A 24,371-nucleotide genomic window follows, 5' to 3' on the forward strand; every position below is an offset into this window, starting at 1 on the left:
ACCGAGTAGCCAAAGAGGCACAACTCTAGCCTCTTGCGTTGCTGTCCGCTCTTCCTCCACTCCTTCCCCTATATTTTGAGGTGTAATGAGCTCATTTATGGGCTGATTTTGAGCACCTAGATGCTGTCCATTAGGCAAAGTTGATGGCTGATCTGTTGTGCCGTCAATTCTCAATGGGAAGGTGGCTGTCCATAAAAATTAGCCAATGGGTGGTCTGAATTTTCTGCAAACAGGTCTCTGCTATCCAAAATCCTGTGTGGAAGGACTAAAGAGACGGTAGTCTTTACTCCACTATTGTAACCCACAAATATGCACTTAGTGGCTTCGTCATCAAGCTTACCTTGCAATTGCTGAGGTATATGTGCATAAGCAATACATCCAAAAACTCTTAAGTGATCAACTTTAGGTTTTTTCTCGTGCCAAGCCTCATATGGCGTTATGGTTTTCATTGCTTTGGTAGGGCATCTATTCAACACGTGATTGCCTCTATCACAGAATTTGTGAGGTAAGCCTTTGCCTTTAACCATGCATCTAGCCATTTCTATCAATGACATGTTCTTTCTCTCAACAACACCATTTTGCTGAAGAGAGTATGGCATCATGTATTGATGCTTTATGCCTTTTTCTGCCATAAAAGCTTTGAAAGCAATGGACATGTATTCCCCCCTCGATCCTCACGGAGGTTCTATGCTTTGCAACCTGTTTGATTTTCAACACGTGCCACAAAATATTGAAAACATGCAAATACATCAGATTTTGCTTCAAGGGATACATTGTCGGCATAGGACCACACACATCACTGTGTGCAAGCTGAATTTCCGGGTATCCCTTGTTGATCCATCTTTTGGGAATGCAATTCTGTACATCTTATCCCATATGCACCCTTCACATACATGTTTTGGTGACAGTTCTACATGAGGCATGTCCTACACCATTTGATGCCTTTGCAATAGCATTAGACTACCATAATTCACATGCCCCCACTCGGCATGCCACACTTCTGCCTCTTGCATGGTAGGTCTAAGAGTGGTAACCACATGAGCATCATGCTTTCTCCTCAAACTTGTCAAGTTGATATAACCCATGGTACAATTTGCCAGATGTGACTAGTGCATAGTCACCTTCACGGTCTTTGATTGTGCACCTATCGTCCTCAAAGTTCACTGCATATCCTCTTTCAGCAAAAGAGGAGTTGGACAACAAGTTCTTCTTAATCATAGGCACATACAATACATCTGGAAGACATAAATCTGCACCATCTGCTGTTGTGAGGATCACCTCACCAACACCCTGAACTGAATAAGAAGAATTGTTTGCACATGTTACCCGTTTGCCTTCAGGAGAAGCCATAGTCTTCTTAAACAAATTCCTCTGTTAGGTAATGTGTTCAGAAAGTACCATGTGTCAAGTCTTTCAATGACACTAAGAGACATATGCTCTAACGATACATCATAACTGCAAGTAAGAAAAGTCCACTCATCTTGCACAAGATATACCGACGCATTATCTTTCACTGTAGGAGATGAAGAGGTATCTACAGCAATGCCGCTTTTCTATTTCTTCTCCTTTGTGGCCGCTTTCTGCACTCAGTTAAATAGTGACCCGGCATTTTCTAGTAGTGACACTTGCCCTTTTTCTTGGGCTTGCGTGCATCATTTGTGAAGGCTGTTCCAAATCAACCTTTGGCTGAAAATTGTTTTTGGCTTTTCCCTTGCCCTTGCCTTGGGCAAGAAAAGCCCCATCACTACCATGCAGGGCGGAAGATATGTTCTTCCGATTTTGCTCCTCTTGTAGCAACAAACCAACCAACTCTTCAAACAAGATTGGTTCCGAGTTTCCCCGCATAGATAGAGTGAGTGATGTGTGGAAGTCGAGGTAAGTTTCTGGTAGTGATGATAGTGTCCTAGAGACTTACTCCTTTTAGGAATGACCTCATCATTGTTAAGCAACTGCTCCCAAAGATCTTGGATCTTTGTAAGATGATCAGCCATGCTGTCCCCATCTTCCATGGACACATTTTCCAACTCGCTTTTAATATATTCAACTCTGGCCTCATTCTTAGCTTGATACATGGTCTCGTTTTGCTGAATTTGAGCCATTGGGAGTGTGTAGGAGGAAGAATGTGAACGAGAAACAATATTGGATGCATGAGAAACGCTCTAGCAAGCTTGGATATGGAGTTGGGAGAGTGGAAGTGCAGAAAATACAGCCATCTAGCCCTCTTGAAGTAGGCGCCCCCTTTTGAGAAGGGAGGTGAGAGGGAGAGAGGTGTCCACCTACAAAAGGTAAGTGCAAAGGGGTGCAAGGTTGAGATGACACATGGTTGGATACTTACTTTGGACAAAGGGATAAGGCTTGAGCACATGGACATTGAGTTGGGACCGCCTTGGGACTTCAGTGAGTGTGTACACAGGGTTGGTCATAATTTATAAGTGTGTTTTGGTCGCCCAAAATTTATTAAAATGTGAATACACTCACTTATAAATTAACATTAAGTCCTAAGAGATTAATTAAAGCATTTTGGCCAATACTTACCACTTGTCCATATGCAACACAACCATGTCAGTAGACAGTTTCACATGCATGGTTTCACCCGCGAGCGTTCCCTTACCTGGAACTACGCATCGGTCATGCAAGCATGAAAACAACATGCAAATTCAATTTGCAGGCAAGCAATGCCCGTTCATGAGACTATACCCAAGGGATGTTTTTGGGCAAGTACACGAGGTACTAGACTTAGCGGAAAATCAATCGTTCAGGCGTTTCTGGTCATGTCCAGACAGGCACAAGTCCAAGACGACAGCCAATCCTTCAGGCGTTTTCGGGCATGTACACACAGGCACACGTTCCAGGAGAACATCTAATCGTAAACATTACTTTACAGGCTTGAACACATCGAGTCGCAATGGAAGATCATGTCCACAGTATTATATGACAGGCATCAATCCCATGCATAAGCATAAACAAACAATGCATACCCATAGTGAGAAATCAAGGGTGGACCATTTGGGTGGCCAAATGGTGACAGATGGTGTTTCAATTTCTGTTTGTGCTAATGAAGGCTTGATCAATACCATTACTGGTTCGCTCTTCTTTGTTACTCCTGTCTTTTTCAATTAAAAGTGATACGAGATCATCAAAAGTAGTATCAGCAAGACGTAAAACCTCTAGGGTTTGTTGGAATCGAGTGATCCCTTGCATGCTCTTGATCAACACTGTCATTTTATCCGCATCATCGGGCTCACATTTCAAGCTAGTCAGCTGTTGCGTTAATGACCCAAGCTTGGACAAATAATCACTTAACTCTTCAGTCTCATACATCTTCAGATCATAAAACTTGAATTTGAGAAAAACTTTAGAGTGTGTGATACGATTACCAAAGATTGCTTCTAGCTTCTCCTAGATCTCCTTAGGACTAGATTGAAGTTGACATGATGCACAAGAGAGTTTGAAAGGCTGAGTCTGATAAGAGCAAGCTCTCTCATTCCGTTGCCACCATGATGTTGATTGGTTTGGATCTTGGATCTACATCATCACCGGAAGGATGGTGCAGACATCATGATGAGAAAGAAGGTTTACCCTTTGAATGAATAGGATGCGCTAGTGGCTCTGTGCAGCGGTAGTTGGCGTTGAGGCAGAGCTGCTGGTCCAGTTCTAATACCACTTGTTGGCAAACGTTTGGTTGAGCTGAAGCAGCTGCTATGGAGGCTTGAAGATATCCATGGTGGTGTGTGTAGAAGAGAGAGAAATGAAATGAAATGAAATGTTGTATTAACGTCTTCAAAAGGTCAAAGTGACCTATGAGACCAAAGTTACAACCATGTGACATCTGATACACTGTCTGGAAAAGAAAAGAAAGAACTGAAGGTAAGTATCTAGCCCTACAATACATTAGTAGGGACCATCCGGAAGAAGCAACTAGGGAGAGTGGGAAGCTAATGCTACTAGTTAAAATAGGGTACATGAGTACATGGATACATGAATACATGAATATGGGGGAGTACAAAAGTGACAGGGAGTACAACAGTATATGGCTGGAGTGGTAATCATCCTAGGAGCTCTAGCATGGGTCTCTGCCGGATGGCGTGGTTATCTGCCATAGTGAGATGCTTGGTCGGACGAGCCCGATGCCTCGCAATGATGCTTTGAATCCTCCGGTGTAGGCACCGTCTCTGATGCGAGGATCCGCGAGCCCTCGAGCGTCTGGATCTGCCCAACTGGATAGCTCTCTCAACTAGAGTCCCACGGGGTGCCCACTGCTGGGTTGTCGGCTGTGTGTCCTCCCAGGTAGTCCTAGGTAGTCCCTCTAAAGAAGTCAATAATCTGTCTCTGTGTGGACTCCTTGCCAGTCGGGCGTATGCTCCTAATAATGGACTCTCTGAGCCTGCGGATCTCCAGGAGATAAAGACCCAAGCATCGCTGATCACAATAGTCCATGACTCTAGCCAGTGGTCCAAATCCCTCTCTGAAAAGGCAATGGTAGCGCCCTCCAATCTCATAATATGCTGTGCAGCGACAGATGTAGTGCTCCTCCGTCTCTTGCTCTATCCAACAAATTTGACAAATCCTGTCCGTTGGAGGTATGCCTCTAAATCTGCCTGTCTCTATCTCTAACTGATGTGAAGAGGTGCGGATCTGCCCAATGGCGCACCTCAATCCATGAGACAGATAGGTATCCATGTAGCTCGGTCTAAGTATAAAGCCATCTTCAGTGGTGCGGAGAAGATGGTCTCTATAGAAAGCCATCTTCATCCCCAACTCATGTGAGGGCTCTAGCCATGTCCTCCTAGTGTCCAACTGAATGAGGTCCTGTGTCTGATGACTACTAATCTCAGAATGTGTCAAGGTGATAGAGGGTGCCTCCAGAGAGTACTAGAAGGGTGGAAGTCTGTCTAAATTGAACCCATGGAGCTCAAACCAGGATGCTATCTGCGCATACCAACATGAAGTGTCTCCCTCCATGGCTAGTTGATGAGAGGACTCTAAAGCAAGTCGTGCATACCGGTGTCGGGGAAGCTCCCAAGTGCTATGAATGAAGGACACTGATCCGGCAAGAGCCTCGACTACGATCGGTGGTGCTCCCATATCGGCTCTGATAATCTCATGGGGTACCGAGGCCTTAACCCGAATCATCCTGGAGATCATGGACACAAGTGGTCTCTCCATCGATCTTCATCCATCGTATGTGCGTCTTGATCGACTGTGACGGTCTAGGCTAGGCCCCCAGATTTGTACTCCATATAGCATAGCCGATGTGACCAGCATGTCAAAAAGCCACAGCTTAGTGCGTGGCTCCTGAAACTGTACCTGTGAGCACATCCTCTCTAGACCTCCTAGTGCTGCATATCCTCTAGTCAATCTGGGCTCTGCTGCCCCCCTCATGGAAAATGTGGGCCCAATGATATCACATGCACTCTGCACTCAGTGCATGGTGACAAGATCGCTCATCATCAGCAGTGCAGCAGTTGTACAGTATTAGAACCCAGTAGGATGATAATTATCGTACGGCGTGACCCCATTGTACATCCTCAGTCCAGGATAAGTCAGGCACGAGCTACGTAGATCATTCCTCAGCCTTAGCGGGTCAGTCAATCAGTCAAGTCCCTTAACCCACTTGGAGAGAATCATTCATGCATGTAGAGTCGGTAGAAGCCTTAGGGTTTGCATTAGAAAGCACTCAGCATCCTGCATAATATGCATTCATATGCCTGTGCATCATTTAGAACATCCTAGAAGCCTTAGGGAATTTACTAGGATTTATCTGGTATTTTTTCCATATTTTCTAGTATTTATTTAGCATTTATTGTCATTTATAAATATAAACTTTATTAAATAAATGACCAGCCAACTTGACCAGCCTCTAGTTAGTATAAATAGGCTTGCATAGGGCTTAGTTTCTCATTCAGTCTTCAGTGTGCTAAGAGCTTTCCTCCTCAGCCCTAGGAGTTCCCTTGCCTTCAGCACTAGACTAGTCTCATCCAGCTCTTGGAGTGCTTGAGTTTGCTTCAGCCAACCTTGGTTCTCCAATGCATGCAATTCAGCAGTCCCTACAGCCATAAGCACTTCAGTTCAGCCCCAAATCAGCATAAACACCTGCGTTTTCTGCATGTGAATCAGCCGCCTACAATTCAGTCCCTGGCAGCGCGTTTACAGATCTTCAGCCCCTTCAAGTCATCGTTTCTGTCCAGCAACAGCCCTGTAGCTTGCGTTTCAGTCCAGCATCAGTTCCACGCCAGAAAACAACCATTCAGCCCTGCGTTTGCAGATTTCCAGCAGTCCTTTCATGCGTTTTCAGTCCTACAGCAGGTTACATCAGTATTCAGCCTTCTGTACATCAGCCAGTCATACACCAGCCCTGTGGTGAAGGTAACACAGCATTCATAAGCATTTACAGCATTCTAACATAGCTTAGAACAGTGCACCATCTCCTTCTCTCGGCCTCAGGTGTGCAGCCCTTCCTCATGCCCTTGGGAAGAGTGCATAGGCTCGAGATTAGTTCATCGAGGTGTTTCTCCAGCTGTGTACAGTTCAGCCAATCTCCGATCCTCCGAGATCTTGCGTTTGGCTTATCTACAGTCCACAGTCATTCTCTCTAAAGAAATAAAGCAAATATTATCTCGTTATCGGGATAGGGGGCCCTTCAGTGGGTAATTCGGGACCCAATCTGGTGTACAGTTCTCATATCTCTCTCTCATATCTCTTTAAAGTTTGAAGTATTAAAGTGGATTGCTAAACTCACGAAACTCAGGATACTGAAGACGGTGTGAGCATTTGTGTGACAGGATCTTCCAATACAAAGACTTCCGCTACATATCACATCGGTATCAAATTCGTATTGTCCACACACACCGTATCCTAGCGTGGGGGCATCCTTGGATGGTTAGATTGCATTCCGGCACGACCACCGACTTCAGCATCATGTCTATTGAAGAGAGTACTCATCAGCCGGAAGACGTCTCCCCCGAAGGAGACCATGTTCTTCCGCCTACAGCAGACACCATAGCTCTTCTTAGAGCTCAAAACCATCTGCTCATGGAGCGTCTTCAACTCTTGGAGGCAGCAGCAGCACGTCCTTCTACACCTTCAGTAGCCACCCGACTACATCTCCCTCTTCTTTCAGATGGAACAACAAAGGAGAGAGGATGAGGCCTGAAGGAAAAGAGAAAAAGTAGAAAGACGGGACTATGAGGAAGCCCAACGCAGGATCGACGAAGACCGGCGTCAGGCTGAACTCGCTGCTGGGGAACACCAACGTGAGCTTGATCGAGAACGTATGTTAGTCGAGCACCAACGGGAAAAGGAGGCCATACACTTGAGGTATCAGCAGCTCTCCTCAGTCTCCCCAGTCATAGGTGTCACCAGCCACCAGCAGTCCGCAACAGCATCAACCACCATCATTCGCAGTCAACCAAACTTCAGTAAGTATGATGGTAAGTGTGATCATTCATCCGTTAATCAATTTATTCATGAGTTTAATGCTCATTTTCCACTAGCTAGGATCACAGACCCTCAAGACAAAGTCCACTTAGCGGCTCCGCATCTCACTGGTGAGGCAGTCACTTGGTGGCAGCACTGGTCTAGTATTCATACAAACGAGGCCACAGGTGTCACAGCCTTTGACTGGGACATCTTTGTCCATGACCTGAAGACCAGATTTCTCGCGTCCCAGTACATGACCGGTCTGAAAGACGAGTTCTATGGACTCAGACAGAACGGATCCCCAGTGCTTCAGTTTTCCGGTAAGGTTATTACTTTAGCACATCAGTTAGGGTTATCTGAGCAGGCTAAGATGGAGCAATTCATTCGTGGATTGGACTCTAACATTCGGTTCACAATTCGTAACTTTGAACCAAGTACATATGACCGGGCTCTGACTCTCGCTCAGAATGAAGAAATGAAGATGAACGGAGGCAAGCCCAAGCAGTCATCTCAGTCCAGTACCAAACCCCAACAAGGGAAGGGTAATTCGTCTTATAAAGACACTAAGACAGACAAGTCCTAGCTCTAGTTCAGGGGGTAAGGAATCCAAGCCTAAGAAGACCCCTGAGGAAAAGGCTCAAGCAGGCATCACTGGAGGCTATCTTCCTCCAGAGGAGCAACGACAGTATCAGTCAGAAAACAGATGTTTTTTCTGCCATACCATTGGGCATGGTAAGAAGGATTGTTCAAAAAGACAAGCGGAGCAAGCCTCCAAAGAGCCTTCTGCCACAGTTTCCGCAGTATCCCCCGCTCCTCCAGACTTGCCTGCTATTACCAATGCGGTTCAGATCTTACCTTCTATGCATTCCATGCCATCCGTGGTACTTGATGCTAAGCGGGAGGGTGAGGCAACAACCACACAGAAAAGCCTGATCCGAGCTTATGGCTCTGCCAAGGGCCGACAGTTCATAATCCTTTTTGAGATGGGCAGTTCTGAGGACATCATCTCTCCCCAGTTGGCTACCAACATGAGCTGTACCTTAGTGTCCTATCATTTGGAGGTAGACGGGTTTACACCTGGTTCCCGCACCCACATATCTCAATAGGCGCAGTAGTTTTCTTTTCAAGTTCAAAAGGCCTCATTCCAGCGAGATTTCATTCTCTCCTCTTTTGGGATGTGACATGATCTTAGGAATCCAGTGGTTTCATCAGTATGAACCTATTTCCAATTGGGGACAGGACACCTTTATTATCTCTAAAGGTTCTCCTGAGCCTGTCATGATTCGGGGAGATAGGAGCATTCTTGGCGTTCCTATGATTTCTCATTTCCAGGCCCGACGAGCTATATGCAAGGGAGCAGAAGGAGCATTAATTTATGCTCAGACAGCTTCTATCTCATCAATAACCGTTGTCTCATCATCTTCAGTCCCTCAGTTAGCAGATCTCCTTTCTCATTCAGACATTTTTAAGGATGATCTCCTACCCAGTATCCCACATTTAGCAGAACCTCCTAGCAAGTTTCCCTCTTGTCTTTCCAAGACCTTCAAGGGCAAGCTAGAACAGCAGTCAGTTCTCAAACATTTGAAACATGTTCCTTATGGACACATTTTCACAGTCACCACAGACCACCAAGCACTTAAGTGGCTCCCGACGATGCCAAGTGCCCAGTGGAGTGCTCAGCACACTAGACAGGGTCAGCTCTTCCAACAAGTTGGAGGAATGATTAAGTACATCCCTGGTCAGCATAACCCAGTAGCAGATGTTCTTAGTAGAAAGACTAGCATCTCGACCAGTCAGGAGTCTACCATTCTCAACATCTCTGGAAAAGACTTAGAAGATCAGTATGTTGATTCCACAGAGTTTGGTACTCAACCCAGTTTGGCCCTCAGTTTTGAGCCTGGCCATCATTCAGTTCACAGACATGCATGTAAGTTTAGACGAGATATCCACTTCAAGGAAGCGGATTGGGTCTCTCAGTGCATCATGAAACAAAGATTGAAACAAGTGGGCAAACATTGTCCTAAGCTTTCATTCCATAGTTTTGGCCCTTTTCCAATAGTCAAAAAGTTAAGTGATGTCTCCATGAAGTTAAAGTTGCCTACCAATTGGACAATGGTGGTAGACGAAGCAGAAGTTATTGAGCCTGAGCAGATCCTTCTTCATCAATGGAAGCATGGTTCCGGTCGATGGATACGTCAGTTCTATACAAAGTTCCGAGATCGAGGCATCCACGAAGCCGTATGGCTAGACGAGGAGTTCTTCCAAGAGTACCCCCAGTTATTGGCGGACTACTTGAAAGCCATGAACCTGCCGCCAAGCTAAGCAGGAGGGAATGTCACATGCAATCTGCACTCAGTGCATGGTGACAAGATGGCTCATCATTAGCAGTGCAGCAGTTGTACAGTATTAGAACCCAGTAGGATGATAATTGTCGTACGCCGTGACCCCATTGTACATCCTCAGTCCAGGATAAGTCAGGCACGAGCTACGTAGGTCATTCCTCAGCCTTAGCGGGTCAGTCAGTCAGTCAAGTCCCTTAACCCACTTGGAGAGAATCATTCATGCATGTAGAGTCAGTAGAAGCCTTAGGGTTTGCATTAGAAAGCACTCTGCATCTTGCATAATATGCATTCATATGCCTGTGCATCATTTAGAACATCCCAAAAGCCTTAGGGAATTTACTAGGATTTATCTGGTATTTTTTTCATATTTTCTGGTATTTATTTAGCATTTATTGTCATTTATAAAAATAAACTTTATTAAATAAATGACCAGCCAACTTGACCAGCCTCTAGTTAGTATAAATAGGCTTGCATAGGGCTTAGTTTCTCATTCAGTCTTCAGTGTACTAAGAGCTTTCCTCCTCAGCCCTAGGAGTTCCCTTGCCTTCAGCACTAGACTAGTCATCCAGCCCTTGGAGTGCTTGAGTTTGCTTCAGCCAACCTTGGTTCTCCAATGCATGCAATTCAGCAGTCCCTACAGCCATAAGCACTTCAGTTCAGCCCCAAATCAGCATAAACACCTGCGTTTTCTACATGTGAATCAGCCGCCTACAGTTCAGTCCCTAGCCGCCTGCGCTTACAGATCTTCAGCCCCTTCAAGTCAGCGTTTCAGTCGAGCAGCAGCCCTGTAGCTTGCGTTTCAGTCCAGCAGCAGTTCCGCGCCAGAAAACAGCCATTCAGCCCTTCGTTTGCAGATTTCCAGCAGTCCTTTCATGCGTTTTCAGTCCTACAACAGTTTACATCAGTATTCAGCCTTTAGTACATCAGCCAGTCATACACCAGCCCTCTGGTGAAGGTAACACAGCATTGATAAGCATTTACAGCATTCTAATATAGCTTAGAACAGTCCACCATCTCCTTCTCTCAGCCTCAGGTGTGCAGCCCTTCCTCATGCCCTTGGGAAGAGTGCATAGGCTCGAGATTAGTTCATCGAGGTGTTTCTACAGCTGTGTACAGTTCAGCCAATCTCCAATCCTCCGAGATCTTGCGTTTGGCTTATCTACAGTCCACAGTCATTCTCTCTAAAGAAATAAAGCAAATATTATCTCGTTATCGGGATAGGGGGCCCTTCAGTGGGTAATTCGGGACCCAATCCGGTGTACAGTTCTCATATCTCTCTCTCATCTCTCTTTAATGTTTGAAGTATTAAAGTGGATTGCTAAACTCACGAAACTCAGGATACAGAAGACGGTGTGAGCATTTGTGTGACAGGATCTTCCAATACAAAGACTTCCGCTGCATATCACAAATGAACACCACTCCAAGATATGTGTATGAGTCAACATACTCCATTGTCTCCTGTCCATATGTGAAAATAGGCGCTGATCTCCAGACCCACTGAGCTGTAGTGTTAAACACCATAACCTTGGTCTTACCAAGGTTAACTGAGAGCCCACTGTCCTGTGCATAAGCATGTAAAGTATCCAAGTGCCTCTGCATACCCTCTGGTGAGTCTGCTATAAGCACAATGTCATCAGCATATAAGAGCAGAGGTATCCAAGTGCCAGCCAACTGGGCTCCTGTAACTTGGTTGAACACAATGCTAATCAATACACTTAAATACACTAAGATTTGAAGGACACTTGCTCAAATACAAGAAGTAAATTGCTGAATTGACAAGAGGCACACAATGAGCCGGAACGGCCGACCCCTCCCTTGAGTAAATTGTATTACTATTGGAGAAATTCAATACATAGCTTCACAGGCATCCATTGCCAAATCCTCCATGCCAATGCATATGAAATTCAGCATTTAGAAAACAATGGTATGTCGATGTAGATCACCAAGGAGCTGCCTTGATGCCCGGCCCGACTTCAGTGCCCATATTCTCTACCATTGGCTCTATGTTCTACCAAGTAAGGTAGCAACATCTTCAAGAGCACATAGGACAAGAGAAATACTACACAGGGCGGCTAAACAAGGAGTCCTTCCCTTCTACTGAGTAAGTAATGACAACACATTGTCCAATTAGCTTACCAGTCTTCATAGAAGTTGTTGCAAGCGGAAGCCTTCGCGTTGGAAGCTTTAGAAGTGTTGATATCTTCGATTTGCCGCAATCCTTCGCGACAAAAGTCTTCAAGAGGATGAAGGGAACCTTGGGAAAGCTTCCCCTATGGTTCAACTTGAGAAAGGAAGGCTGAAATTAGGGTTTTCAGCAAAAAGACCAGAAATTACAGCAAAAATGAGAGCTGTTTTGCTGAATTTCAGTCATTGGGAGTGAGTAGGAGAGTGATTAGCACTTGGAAACACTCTTGGAAGCTTGGAAAACACCCTAGCAAGTTGGGTATGGCTATGGAGAGCTTGAAAATGGAGAGAAATGGTGGAAAAACAGAGTTTTCAGCCTCCAAATATCCTCATGAAGAGAAAACACGAATTTCTCTTAATAAGTAAGTGAATTGGGGTCCAATCAGGTGAAGGGACATGGGGAGATGCCCATTTATGAGTAAAAAGGGAGGATCAGGTCCTGGACATTGAGTCTTGTCCGCCTCGGGACTTCAGTGAGTGTGAACTTGGAAGCGGTCACAATTTATAAGTGACTTTTGGGCGCCCAAACTTTAATGAAGTGGGAACGCACTCACTTATAAATATTGGCTAAGTCCTAAGGGCTATTTGAGCCTGGATTGGGTAATACTTACCACCTGTTCACATGCCACACAACCATGTCAGCAGACAGTTTCACACGCACGGTTCACGGGCGGGCGTCCCCTAGCCCGGAACTACACATAGGTCATGCAGGCATGAAAACAGCATGCAATTTCATTTGCAGGCAAGCACATAAAGATGCTATGCAATGCAGCATTGGCATGAGCAATTTCCGTTCATGAAACCATATAAGACCAGGCGTTTCCAGGCAAGTATACGCAATACCAGACCCAGTGGAAAGCCAATCCTCCAGGCGTTTCCGGGCATGTACACAAAGGCACAAGTCCCAGCAGAAAGCCAAGTCCTCCAGGCGTTTCCGGGCATGTACACAAAGGCACGAGTCCCAGCGGAAAGCCAAGTCCTCCAGATATTCCGGGCATGATAACTTCAAGTCCCAGCGGAATATCATATCCAACTATACAGCATGACACGTGTCAATCACCTGCATAGGCATATTCCATAAGCCATGGACACCAATCCAATATGTACATAGTGTGAAAGCAAGATTGAGCCATTTGGGTGGCCAAATGGTGACATTCCCCCCCGCTTCTAAACAGTTGTCCGCAACTGAAATGCATCCAAATATGTCTGAAGCACATGCGGGCAATCTTTGAAGAACTCTTCATCTACCCATTTAGCATCAATGGGAAGATAGTTCTTAAACTTCACAAGGTAACGCCTCACAACTTTGCCTGCAGCAAGCTTGCGTTCCTTGTGATACACAATCTGCTCTGGCTGCAAGATCTCCTCAAGCTCATCCACTTCTGGTGGATCCTCAATGACCATTTCACTGGGCTCCGGCCCTACATACTTGCGAAGGAGACTCACATGAAAAGCATTGTGTATGTGCCAATGACTTGGTAATGCCAATCTGAAAGCCACTTCATTGATCTTCTCGATCACTCGAAAAGGTCCATAGTACCTAGTTGCAAGCTTAGGATATGCACCCTCTTTGCCAGGCCTCTTTGCAAGTCTTGCTTTCTCAAATTTCAGCAATACCCAATCATTCTCTTTAACATCCAATTGCCTTCTATGCTTGTCGGCAGCCTTTTTATGCTTGTCTTGTGACCTTGCAATGGCTGTCCATATCCAAGTCTCTTACATACTCATCAGCTGCAAATATCTCATCCTTTGTGCGAAGGATGGGTGGCAAAACCACCTTACCATAAACAATCTCAAACGGGGCCTTTCCCGTAGATGCATGCACCGTGTTGTTGTATGCAAATTCCACAAGCGGTAAGTACTTCTCCCAAGAAGACTTCTGATCCGCCACATAACATTTCAAGAGATCCAACACGGCTGAATTTGCAGCCTCACTTTGCCCATCCGTTTGAGGGTGATAAGCTGATGAGAAGTCCAATTTGGTACCCATATTATCAAATAAGGTCCGCCAAAAGAGACTTGTAGTCCTGGGATCTCTATCCCCCACAATGGACTTCGGCATTCCATGATGTTTGAACACTTGTGCAAGATATATTTTAACCATATGCTCAGCTTTGATGGTCTTTTTAACCGGCAAGAAATGAGCTTGCTTGCTAAACCTGCCCACAATTGTCCAAATTGCATCATTACCCTGTTGGGTACGTGGCAAGTCCATAATGAAATCCATTGTAACACTTTCCCATGGCTGCGTGGGAATAGGCAATGGCTGAAGCAAACCTGGTGCCTTCTGCCAATCAAATTTGACCTTTTGACAGGTGATACATGCACGTACATGTGCCTCTATGTCCTTCCGCATACCTGGCCAAAAGAAATACCGCTCAATCATGTGCGTAGTAGGCATTATGCCTCTATGACCAGCATATGGAGGAGCATGGCACTCATCCAAAACCTTTTGCCTCATGTCAGACACCACACATAGGCAATTATCTTTCATGAGATAACCCTCTTTGATCACATATGAGGCATGTGCATGACCAGCCATCAAATCAGCCCAAATAGTGGCAAAATCAGCATCTGTATGATACAAATCACGCATGGTAGACAAGTCCCCATGAGAGGCAACCGAGATAGCTGCTACATACGACTTTCGTGACAATGCATCGGCCACTACATTCTTCTTTCCCGGGGTGTGCAAGATCTGAAAATGAAACATAGAGAGGAAATTGGCCATCCTCATATGCTTCTCTAACAATTTAGTTTTGAGTAAGAAAATATCTCAAACTCTGGTGATCTGTCTTCACAGTGAAATCAGTCCCAAGAAGGTAATGTTTCCATATAGTAAGTGCATGAATTACAGCCAAGAGCTCTTTCTCATAAATGCCAAGAGATAGCTCTGCATCATGCAATCTACGACTCTCATAAGCCACGGCATGTCCCTCTTGATTAAGGACAGCCCCTATGCAATTTCCAGATGCATCACATTCCACACAAAAAGGCTTTTGCAAATCCGGAACGATCAACACTGGACCATGAGTAGTTGCATCTTTCAATGCGAGGAATGCATCTCTCTCTACATTAGTCCATTTGAACACGGCCTTCTTCTTTGTCAAATCATGCAAAGGAGAAGCAATCCATGCAAAGTGCCGAATGAACCTGCGGTAGTAAGAGCATAATCCAAGAAAACTGCGGATCTCATGCACTGAACTCAATTCGGGCCAATTCCGAATCGCATCAATCTTTGCAGGATCCATCCGCACTCCATCTTTGGACACAATATGCCCAAGATAATGTATATCTCTGACAAGAAGAACTCACTCTTCTTTGCATTTATGAAGAGTTTATGCTTATGGAGCTCTTCAAAAACAATAGCCAAATGAGCTTTATGCTCTTCTTCGGTCTTCGAGAAGACTAGGATGTCATCAAAGAAGACACCTGTAAATTTCCTGTACCCACGGAATATGCGATCCATCATTCTATTGAATGTAGCCGGGGCATTTGTAAGACCAAAAGACATAACAAGATACTCATAAAGCCCAAATGCTGTCCTGAAAGCAGTTTTGTGTACATCCTGAGGCACTACACGCACTTGATGATATCCACTCTTGAGATCAATTCGGCTAAAGCATGCCGATCCATCCAACTTGTCAAGGATGTCGTCTATGCGTGGAATCGGAAACCGATTCTTGATGGTAAGCTTATTCAAAGTTCTATAATCCACACACATACGAAAGGATCCATCCTTCTTTTGAACCAAGAGGACGGGTGAACAATATGGAGAAGAGCTTGGCTGAACCAAACCCTTCTCAAGAAGCTCATTCACTTGTTTCATGATCTCCTCTTTTTGGGATGCACTTACATGATAGGCTGGCCTATTAGGTGGTGAGCTACCCGGCACAAGATCAATGCGATGATCTTCCGGTCGTACAGGTGGTAACTCATTTGGTAACTTATCAGCAATACAATCATTGTGCTCTTGCAAAAATTTCAGCCTATCATTACAAAGAGTGTTTACATGTACATTAGTTTTCTCAATAGGATCTCGTACAAAAATCAAGTACGCAAAAATACTGTTTTTCATTACTTTCTTAATTTGTACATGAGATACAAGGGGAATGGTATCACCCTCTTCACCAGCATCAATTACATGTTCTCGGCCTTTATGTATGAAGGTGATCCTGTTAGTCTTGTAAGCCTTGCATGGATCAATACGTGTATGCCAAGGCTTTCCAAGCAATACATCACAGCCATTCAAAGGCGCCACCTGCACTTCTCTACCAACAAAGGCAGCCCCTGCTTCAATTTGAGGACCCATGTCCTCCACTTCAATACCCAAAGCAGCTGCCATCTGAGTGGATATGAAATTCTCCGATGCACAATCATCAAACATGAACAAAGCAGGTTGATCTTTGAGCTGTCCCCAAGCTTTACATACAACCCTATCTTTGCTATCATGTGAAGTGTTGCCCTGCACATCCGGAACCATATGCACATTAGGCTTCGGTACATTAGCATTTTCAGCTTTGTTCTTCTTATTTGGGCATGCTCTTGCCATGTGCTCAGTGCTGCCACAAGTAAAGCATTTGCCTTCACGCATATATTGCTCCTTCTTCTCAGCACTAAGACCAAAGTTTGCCGGCTTATAAGGGCGCTTTTTAGCAAACGTATTTTCAGCTTTTGGACCTGATTTGGCTTGGTTTTGGTCCCTTTTAGGTGGCTGTCCATCATTTTGCAGGTTTTGGACAGCCCTCTCTTTGCCTTGAAATGAGGGTTTAGCCTTACTGGATCGACTCAATTTGAGTTCCAATTGCTCGGTGGCGGTGGCGGCTGCGATTAATTGGTGTAAGGTATGACCAGGATACATTTGTAATCCCGCTTTGTACACGGGTTGCAATCCCGATTGAAACCTTCTCTTCCTTTCCGCCTCGGTGACATGCATAAATGGAGACACTTCCAAGAGCACTTTCCAAAACTTTTGTACATATGCATTTATCGATTCCCCCTCATTTTGCTTTACCCAATCCCACTTCATTGTTATCTCATTCAATGCATTGGGAGGCAAGAATTGAGTATAGAACCTCTCCTTGAACTCTTCCCATGATCTAACAGGATTCGGTGAGAGCTTCTCCGTGAGCCACCAATGGGCAGGAGTGCCTTTCATGAACATGCTTACATGCCGGATCATGGATTTCTGAGTGAATTCCTCATCACTGAAAGCAATATCAAACTGGGCAATAAAAGCAAGTGCCTTTGATGCATCATATTCTCCATGATATGTGTCAAACTTCACAGATTTGTCTCCGGCTTTGAAGTCACGAGACTTTGATGCATGTGTGTGCATCTCAACATGTTTTCCCCCATGTTTGTCCATTGGGACAGTCCCTGTAATTGGCATCATTTTTGGACCAAAAGGTGATGCATAAGGCATAGATACATGTGCCCTGTAAGCATGAGGCATGGCTGGCCCCTCAACATGCATTGATACATTTTCAGCCATAGCTTCTCCCTCACGAGCACACTCGAAGGCATGAGTGGCATGAGAGATACGCGGAATACCTGCACCAACAGAGAATTGCAGCCCATGTTGCATGTGTTGTGCATGTACATTTTCAGCCGGCAATGGCATTTGACATACATTTTGACCACTGCCATAAACATTGTATCCTTCACAGGCTACATGAGATATTCCTGCATGGCGTGAAGTCACTGATTGTTCCTCTCCCATAGCATGGAGATTCATCCTCTTAGACATAACTTCTTGTTCGGGCACTTGTGGGGATTCCAAGACATGTGGGATGGTTGCCTTTTCTGCATAGGCATCCTCGGTACGAGCCAAGTATGCACGTGCTGCATCCCTTGGTTGCATGTGCAACTCTTGAGCAATCATTGCCATTGCATGATCCATATAAGATTCAGCTTTCTTGGTCTTCAAACGGTCATGTACCAATGGATCCTCGCGGCGATAGAGATTCAATTCTTCTTGTTGTGCTTGGAGAAGAGCCTGCATACGAGTAAGTTCAGCCCTCAAGACTATCGACTCTTCTTCTTCCATCTTCTCTTTGCCACGAGACGGCTGTCCCACATATTCATGTTCCCTATTGTGCACCACATGAGTTTGCTCATCCTGTAAAGCATTGGAGGCATGCATTTCATTGTCCATGCCTCTTGTATTAGCATCTCCAACATTCATTGTATGGCTGTCCATAATGTTCTACGTGTACAGATAGCTAGTGTTCACGGTGATCGTCTCTCACGATAGAAGTGAAAGAGAACCGTATACTCTGATACCAATGTAACTTGGTTGAACACAATGCTAATCAACACTAAGATTTGAAGGACACTTGCTCAAATACAAGAAGTAAATTGCTGAATTGACAAGAGGCACACAATGAGCCGGAACGGCCGACCCCTCCCTTGAGTAAATTGTATTACTATTGGAGAAATTCAATACATAGCTTCACGGGCATCCATTGCCAAATCCTCCATGCCAATGCATATGAAATTCAGCATTTAGAAAACAATGGTATGTCGATGTAGATCACCAAGGAGCTGCCTTGATGCCCGGCCCGACTTCAGTGCCCATATTCTCTACCATTGGCTCTATGTTCTACCAAGTAAGGTAGCAACATCTTCAAGAGCACATAGGACAAGAGAAATACTACACAGGGCGGCTAAACAAGGAGTCTTTCCCTTCTACTGAGTAAGTAATGACAACACATTGTCCAATTAGCTTACCAGTCTTCATAGAAGTTGTTGCAAGCGGAAGCCTTCGCGTTGGAAGCTTTAGAAGTGTTGATATCTTCGATTTGCCGCAATCCTTCGCGACAAAAGTCTTCAAGAGGATGAAGGGAACCTTGGGAAAGCTTCCCCTATGGTTCAACTTGAGAAAGGAAGGCTGAAATTAGGGTTTTCAGCAAAAAGACCAGAAATTACAGCAAAAATGAGAGCTGTTTTGCTGAATTTCAGTCATTGGGAGTGAGTAGGAGAGTGATTAGCACTTGGAAACACTCTTGGAAGCTTGGAAAACACCCTAGCAAGTTGGGTATGGCTATGGAGAGCTTGAAAATGGAGAGAAATGGTGGAAAAACAGAGTTTTCAGCCTCCAAAAATCCTCATGAAGAGAAAACACGAATTTCTCTTAATAAGTAAGTGAATTGGGGTCCAATCAGGTGAGGGGACATGGGGAGATGCCCATTTATGAGTAAAAAGGGAGGATCAGGTCCTGGACATTGAGTCTTGTCTGCCTCGGGACTTCAGTGAGTGTGAACTTGGAAGCGGTCATAATTTATAAGTGACTTTTGGGCGCCCAAACTTTAATGAAGTGGGAACGCACTCACTTATAAATATTGGCTAAGTCCTAAGGGCTATTTGAGCCTGGATTGGGTAATACTTACCACCTGTTCACATGCCACACAACCATGTCAGCAGACAGTTTCACACGCACGGTTCACGGGCGGGCGTCCCCTAGCCCGGAACTACACATAGGTCATGCAGGCATGAAAACAGCATGCAATTTCATTTGCAGGCAAGCACATAAAGATGCTATGCAATGCAGCATTGGCATGAGCAATTTCCGTTCATGAAACCATATAAGACCAGGCGTTTCCAGGCAAGTATACGCAATACCAGACCCAGTGGAAAGCCAATCCTCCAGGCGTTTCCGGGCATGTACACAAAGGCACAAGTCCCAGCAGAAAGCCAAGTCCTCCAGGCGTTTCCGGGCATGTACACAAAGGCACGAGTCCCAGCGGAAAGCCAAGTCCTCCAGATATTCCGGGCATGATAACATCAAGTCCCAGCGGAATATCATATCCAACTATACAGCATGACACGTGTCAATCACCTGCATAGGCATATTCCATAAGCCATGGACACCAATCCAATATGTACATAGTGTGAAAGCAAGAGTGAACCATTTGGGTGGCCAAATGGTGACAGCTCCTTTGTCCCCTCGTGTCCCAATATAATCAGAGATCTCATCAATGTATAGTCCAAATAGAGTCGGAGAGAGCGGGCAGCCCTGTTTCACCCCTATAGTGGAGTGTACTGGCTGGGAGAGACCCTCTAAAGTCCGCACCTGCCCAACTACTGTATCATAAAGTGCCATAATACCCCAAATGAGCTCACATGGAACCCCCAAGTCTTGTAGCCTGCGCATCAGTCTAGCTCTGGGCACTGTGTCAAAGGCCTTGCGGAAATCCACAAAGCCACAGTAGATCCTCCTTCCATGTGCTCTGCCCTCCTCAATGATAGCCCTAAGGGTAAAGATATTATTTAAAGTAGAGAATCTCCTCTTGAAACCGGCTTGTCCCTGAGCTCGGACCCCTTGTCTCTCTGCCCATTTGCCCAACTCCTACTCAAGAATAGAGGGATATAGCTTGGCCAGCGAGTGACGAATCATAATGGTATGGTAGTTAGTCGACAGGCTCGGATCTCCAGACTTGAGTAAGGGCACAATCGTGGAAGTACTCCAAGTCCCAAGAATCCCCTCACACATGGCTCTATTAAACATGAGAGCTAGCAAGTCTGCAATTATATCTTTAGCATGTATGAAATGCTCGGCTACAATGCCCTCATGATCCTGTGCCCTCCCTGTATGCAATCTGTTGATGGCCCTCCTCACCATCTCTGTTGTGAAGAAGGTAGAAGTGGGTGGACAAGGCTCTGGAGGGTTCGGTAGTGGTTGCTGCATACTCGCCCCATGTATTTGGAGAGGTAATGGCCGGAGGCGGGGGGTGTTCTCTAAGCAATCTCCAGGCCTCCCCAGAATCCTGACTCAAAAATAGCTGATACATGTCTCTCTCTAGCCGAGCTAAGAATGCTCTCTTCTTCCGCCGAATGAGGCATCGGAAGATGATGCGTGACTGTCTATATGTAGTAACACCTGTGGCCATCTCTCTCTGTAGCCGGGCTCTGAGCTCCCTACAGTCATCGTCATACCAACTATTCTGGGGCATGCTCCCAAGATGTGGTCGTACTGTGGGCTGCGTGTGTGGGAAGGCCGTCGCTGCAGCTGTATGTAAAGCCTCTGTCAGGATCTGTGTGAGCTCGCTAATGGCCTCTGTGGATCCTCTGCACTCAACAAGCTGTAGATCTCTGCAGTGTATACTCCATCAGTCATCGTCATACCAACTATTCTGGGGCATGCCTCAAGATGTGGTCGTATTGTGGGCTGCGTGTGTGGGAAGGCCGTCGCTGCAGCTGTATGTAAAGCCTCTGTCAGGATCTGTGTGAGCTCGCTAATGGCCTCTGTGGATCCTCTGCACTCAACAAGCTGTAGATCTCTGCAGTCCGTAACAAACTCAAAGAGAGAGTGATTGCACGACTCGATGATGGTTTTGATTGGTTAATGTGATACGAGTTTCAAAGAGTACAATGCCTTTTATAGGCTTAAAAGCCTTATCTTTGACACATCAGATACACTGGGGCAATGACACATGGCTAAACGTATGGTATCACTGCTTATCACACTCACACATAAAACGGCTATAAGAGGTTGCTCACGAGTCACACACAAACAAAGAAGCCATCTAAGGGCTGTTTCACACACACGAGGCTCCGAATACCCAATAACAGCAACAATGCACAATAACACCATTGCAGTCCAAGGGAAAATTGCTGTATCACTGGACAAATTAAACATCGTGCTCAATCCTATACGTTTTTTTCATGCACCTAACCACAAAGATCACCTTTGTGCCGACATTTATGATTAAGGAAACAAGGTGGTTGGCATTAGTATTAGCAAGAGGTGCTTTGATTAGCTCTCAGCATTCCTTAATTATGGTTGATGTGGGCTTAGTTGCCTTCGAGGTGAGAGGTTTGGGCATGTTCAAGAATGCATAATCGATATTCTTTACTCTGATTGGATCTAGAGGGTGGAGGGGAAGAATCTCACAAGGGCAGAAGGCAGGGGAACTTTCCTCTTAGAAGGAATTTGAAGAACAAAGTATGTTAAATCATGACTTATGTACAACAACCATGTCTTCGTCCACGCCAACGTTAGGGTTTGCTACTAGCTGTTAGTGGTGCATGCATACGAAATATCAACCAGGGAAGTCTCAGCGCTTTTATTATATCTTTTACTCAGTCAAGGCTTTCTATTTGTGGCTCTCTTCTTTCCCAAGATGTGTTCATGCAAAGTACGGTTGTTGTTCTGGTTCACTCATCTGAATCTCTGCCTACTTTCAGGTATAATCCAGCATTGAGAGGCAGTATTTACGAGAAAAGAGCTGCATCAATTGCACAACAGCTTTGTGGGCCAGAGATGGTGTTTGACTATGATCAACTTCTAGCAAAACCGCCAAACAGAACAGATGGAGTTTTCTCTTGGTGAGTATTAGTCTTTTAGGCCAGTTTGTCAGCAGAGATTAAGAAAGATGGATTCTTAGCTTTATAAACTTGAAATTTCCTTTAAGCACTTCTTTAAAAGTAAAGTGTGTACAAGATTTTCTTTTTAAAATAATGTTTCTGTGTATATATCCCCTCCCCACCCCCACCCCCACCACAACCACCCCCCCCCCCCCCCCCCCCCCCCCCAACTTCTATTCAGTTAAAGGAAAATGGTACAACTGAGCTCCTTTCAGAAATGATATTTTGTAAAAACGATGGTGAAATCAAGTAGGGATGCTGTGGTTCCAAACTTGGGCACAACCAGTATCAACAAGTGCCTGTGCATGAAAATTTTTGCTTGTGTTCTGCTGTTGTGAAGGAGCCATGGATGTTTCCCCAGATGTTAGCTAAAGCCGCAACATCTTCTCTTGTAGCCGATAAAGACTGGGAGTGATGATGGGTCTCTAGACTAGGTGTGAAGGGATTTCCAGAACCCATAGGTGTTTGGCCCATGGGAGTGTTGGGCTGAAGCAAACGGAGAAAATTTAGGTAGACCTGGAGAGAACGGAATGTGCAGCCAAGTGCAATGGCAGCTAGTTAGGTAATGTTTGAACAAGTATCGGCAGCAAATCACAGCCCTGGCCAGGTTCCCAAGGCTCAGTGTGGGCCTGTCCTGGTTTAGCAGCCTGCAAAGAGCTTAATGTGAATAAAATGCCATATTTGCTGATCGTGGGGCTAGCATACAGCAGGCCAAAAGGTCCTTTCCCCCTCTCCTTACTATTGATTCATTCTTCAGGCTTAGTAACCCTCTAGTACGTGTAACACAGCTCCTGATTCAGCTTGAAGTAGCCCAGAGATTCAGTAAATCACAACAAATCCCAAGAGCCTACAAATTCAAGCAGAATTTAGCAACTTGTATGACGTATATGTGTATTTCTCTGTTCCTGGCTTGTGAAGCACAAAGAGAGCACTTTTTTTTGCTTTTTTTTTGGAGGGGGTGGGTGCGTAGGGTGTGTGTGCAGCAATTGGGATCTGGTACACTTCAGTAGATCCATGACCAAATCTCACCTTTTACAATTTAATGCTCTTCTTTTACCAAGGGTAAGATAATGTCCTCTCCAAATCTTTCTTTGTTCATAGATTTTTTGAATGTGTTTAATCATACACCAACTCTGAGCATCCCAAGTTTTGCGTCAACAGGCACCAAGATTTGGCTTATTGGCCTGTTACCAAGGACACGAGAACAGCCTCATTTTGGCTGGCCATCGACAATTCATGTGTCGAGAATGGTTGTCTGAGGTTTGTCGTTGGCTCTCATTTAGAGCAGAAACTGCGGCAGCATGGACCTCTTCACGGGGATAGGGACACATCACACACTCTAGCAGCACAGCTATCTGAAAAAGATGTTGAGGTGCCAGTTGAAATCAGTCGCGGTGATGTTACTGTGCATCACGAGCGTACCTTGCATGGATCTGGGGGAAACTTCAGCCCGAACAGCTGGCGCAGAGCATGGGTTTTGGCATTTAGATCAAAGTCAACGATTGAAGAGGAGCGACTTATTGGCTTCACACATTCACATAATGATGCATTGCAAGTCTTGAACAAGGTTGGCATTGAGGATATGCCTTGAGTTGGGCTCTTTTAGGCAGAGGTTTGTGTGATCGCCGAGTTCATTGGTTTGAAGGCTCTTGGTATTATTATGTATCCATAGAACTGGATAAAGATAACATAAAAATAAATGGTGGATGCTTTAGTTTGACCCTTAAAATGAGACTTGCACATGTCAACAAGAGCAGTGGTGTTGGTTGCTGAGAATAGACAATTTAATTCCTGGCAAATGTAAGAGCATCTTTACAACACCTGTTTTGAATGGTTTGTGTGCCTTTCAAATATTTGCATATATAATATGATTAGGATAAGGAACTGAGACTAATATAAAAGCAGTGGGTAAAAGAAAAGGTTTTTTCTTTGTTGGGGGCCACGGCACTACAGCGAGCTCGACGTCCTAGACTCCTTGGACCTCGCCAGCAACACAGACATCAACCCCAGCTTGAGAAGATCTTGGAGAGGCACATAGCCACCTTCCCATGCTCAGTG

At 45.2% G+C, this 24,371-nt stretch overlaps 1 protein-coding gene across 1 annotated transcript in view; it reads left to right on the top strand.

Moving 5' to 3' along the window:
- The window catches only part of LOC147603569 (uncharacterized), a 98,861-nt gene extending 74,697 nt beyond the window's left edge, over positions 1-24,164 (top strand). The window contains exons 3-4 of the mRNA XM_086795824.1: positions 22,134-22,274; positions 23,475-24,164. Coding sequence (XP_086651950.1) covers positions 22,134-22,274; positions 23,475-23,904 — 571 coding nt within the window. The 3' untranslated portion in view covers positions 23,905-24,164. The remainder of the gene's footprint in view (positions 1-22,133; positions 22,275-23,474) is intronic.
- The last annotated feature ends 207 nt before the right edge of the window (positions 24,165-24,371 follow it).

Source organism: Cibotium barometz, chromosome 63 (genome assembly GCF_041138505.1).
Source record: "Cibotium barometz isolate CiBa-2024 chromosome 63, ASM4113850v1, whole genome shotgun sequence".
Classification (NCBI taxonomy): Eukaryota; Viridiplantae; Streptophyta; class Polypodiopsida; order Cyatheales; family Cibotiaceae; genus Cibotium; species Cibotium barometz.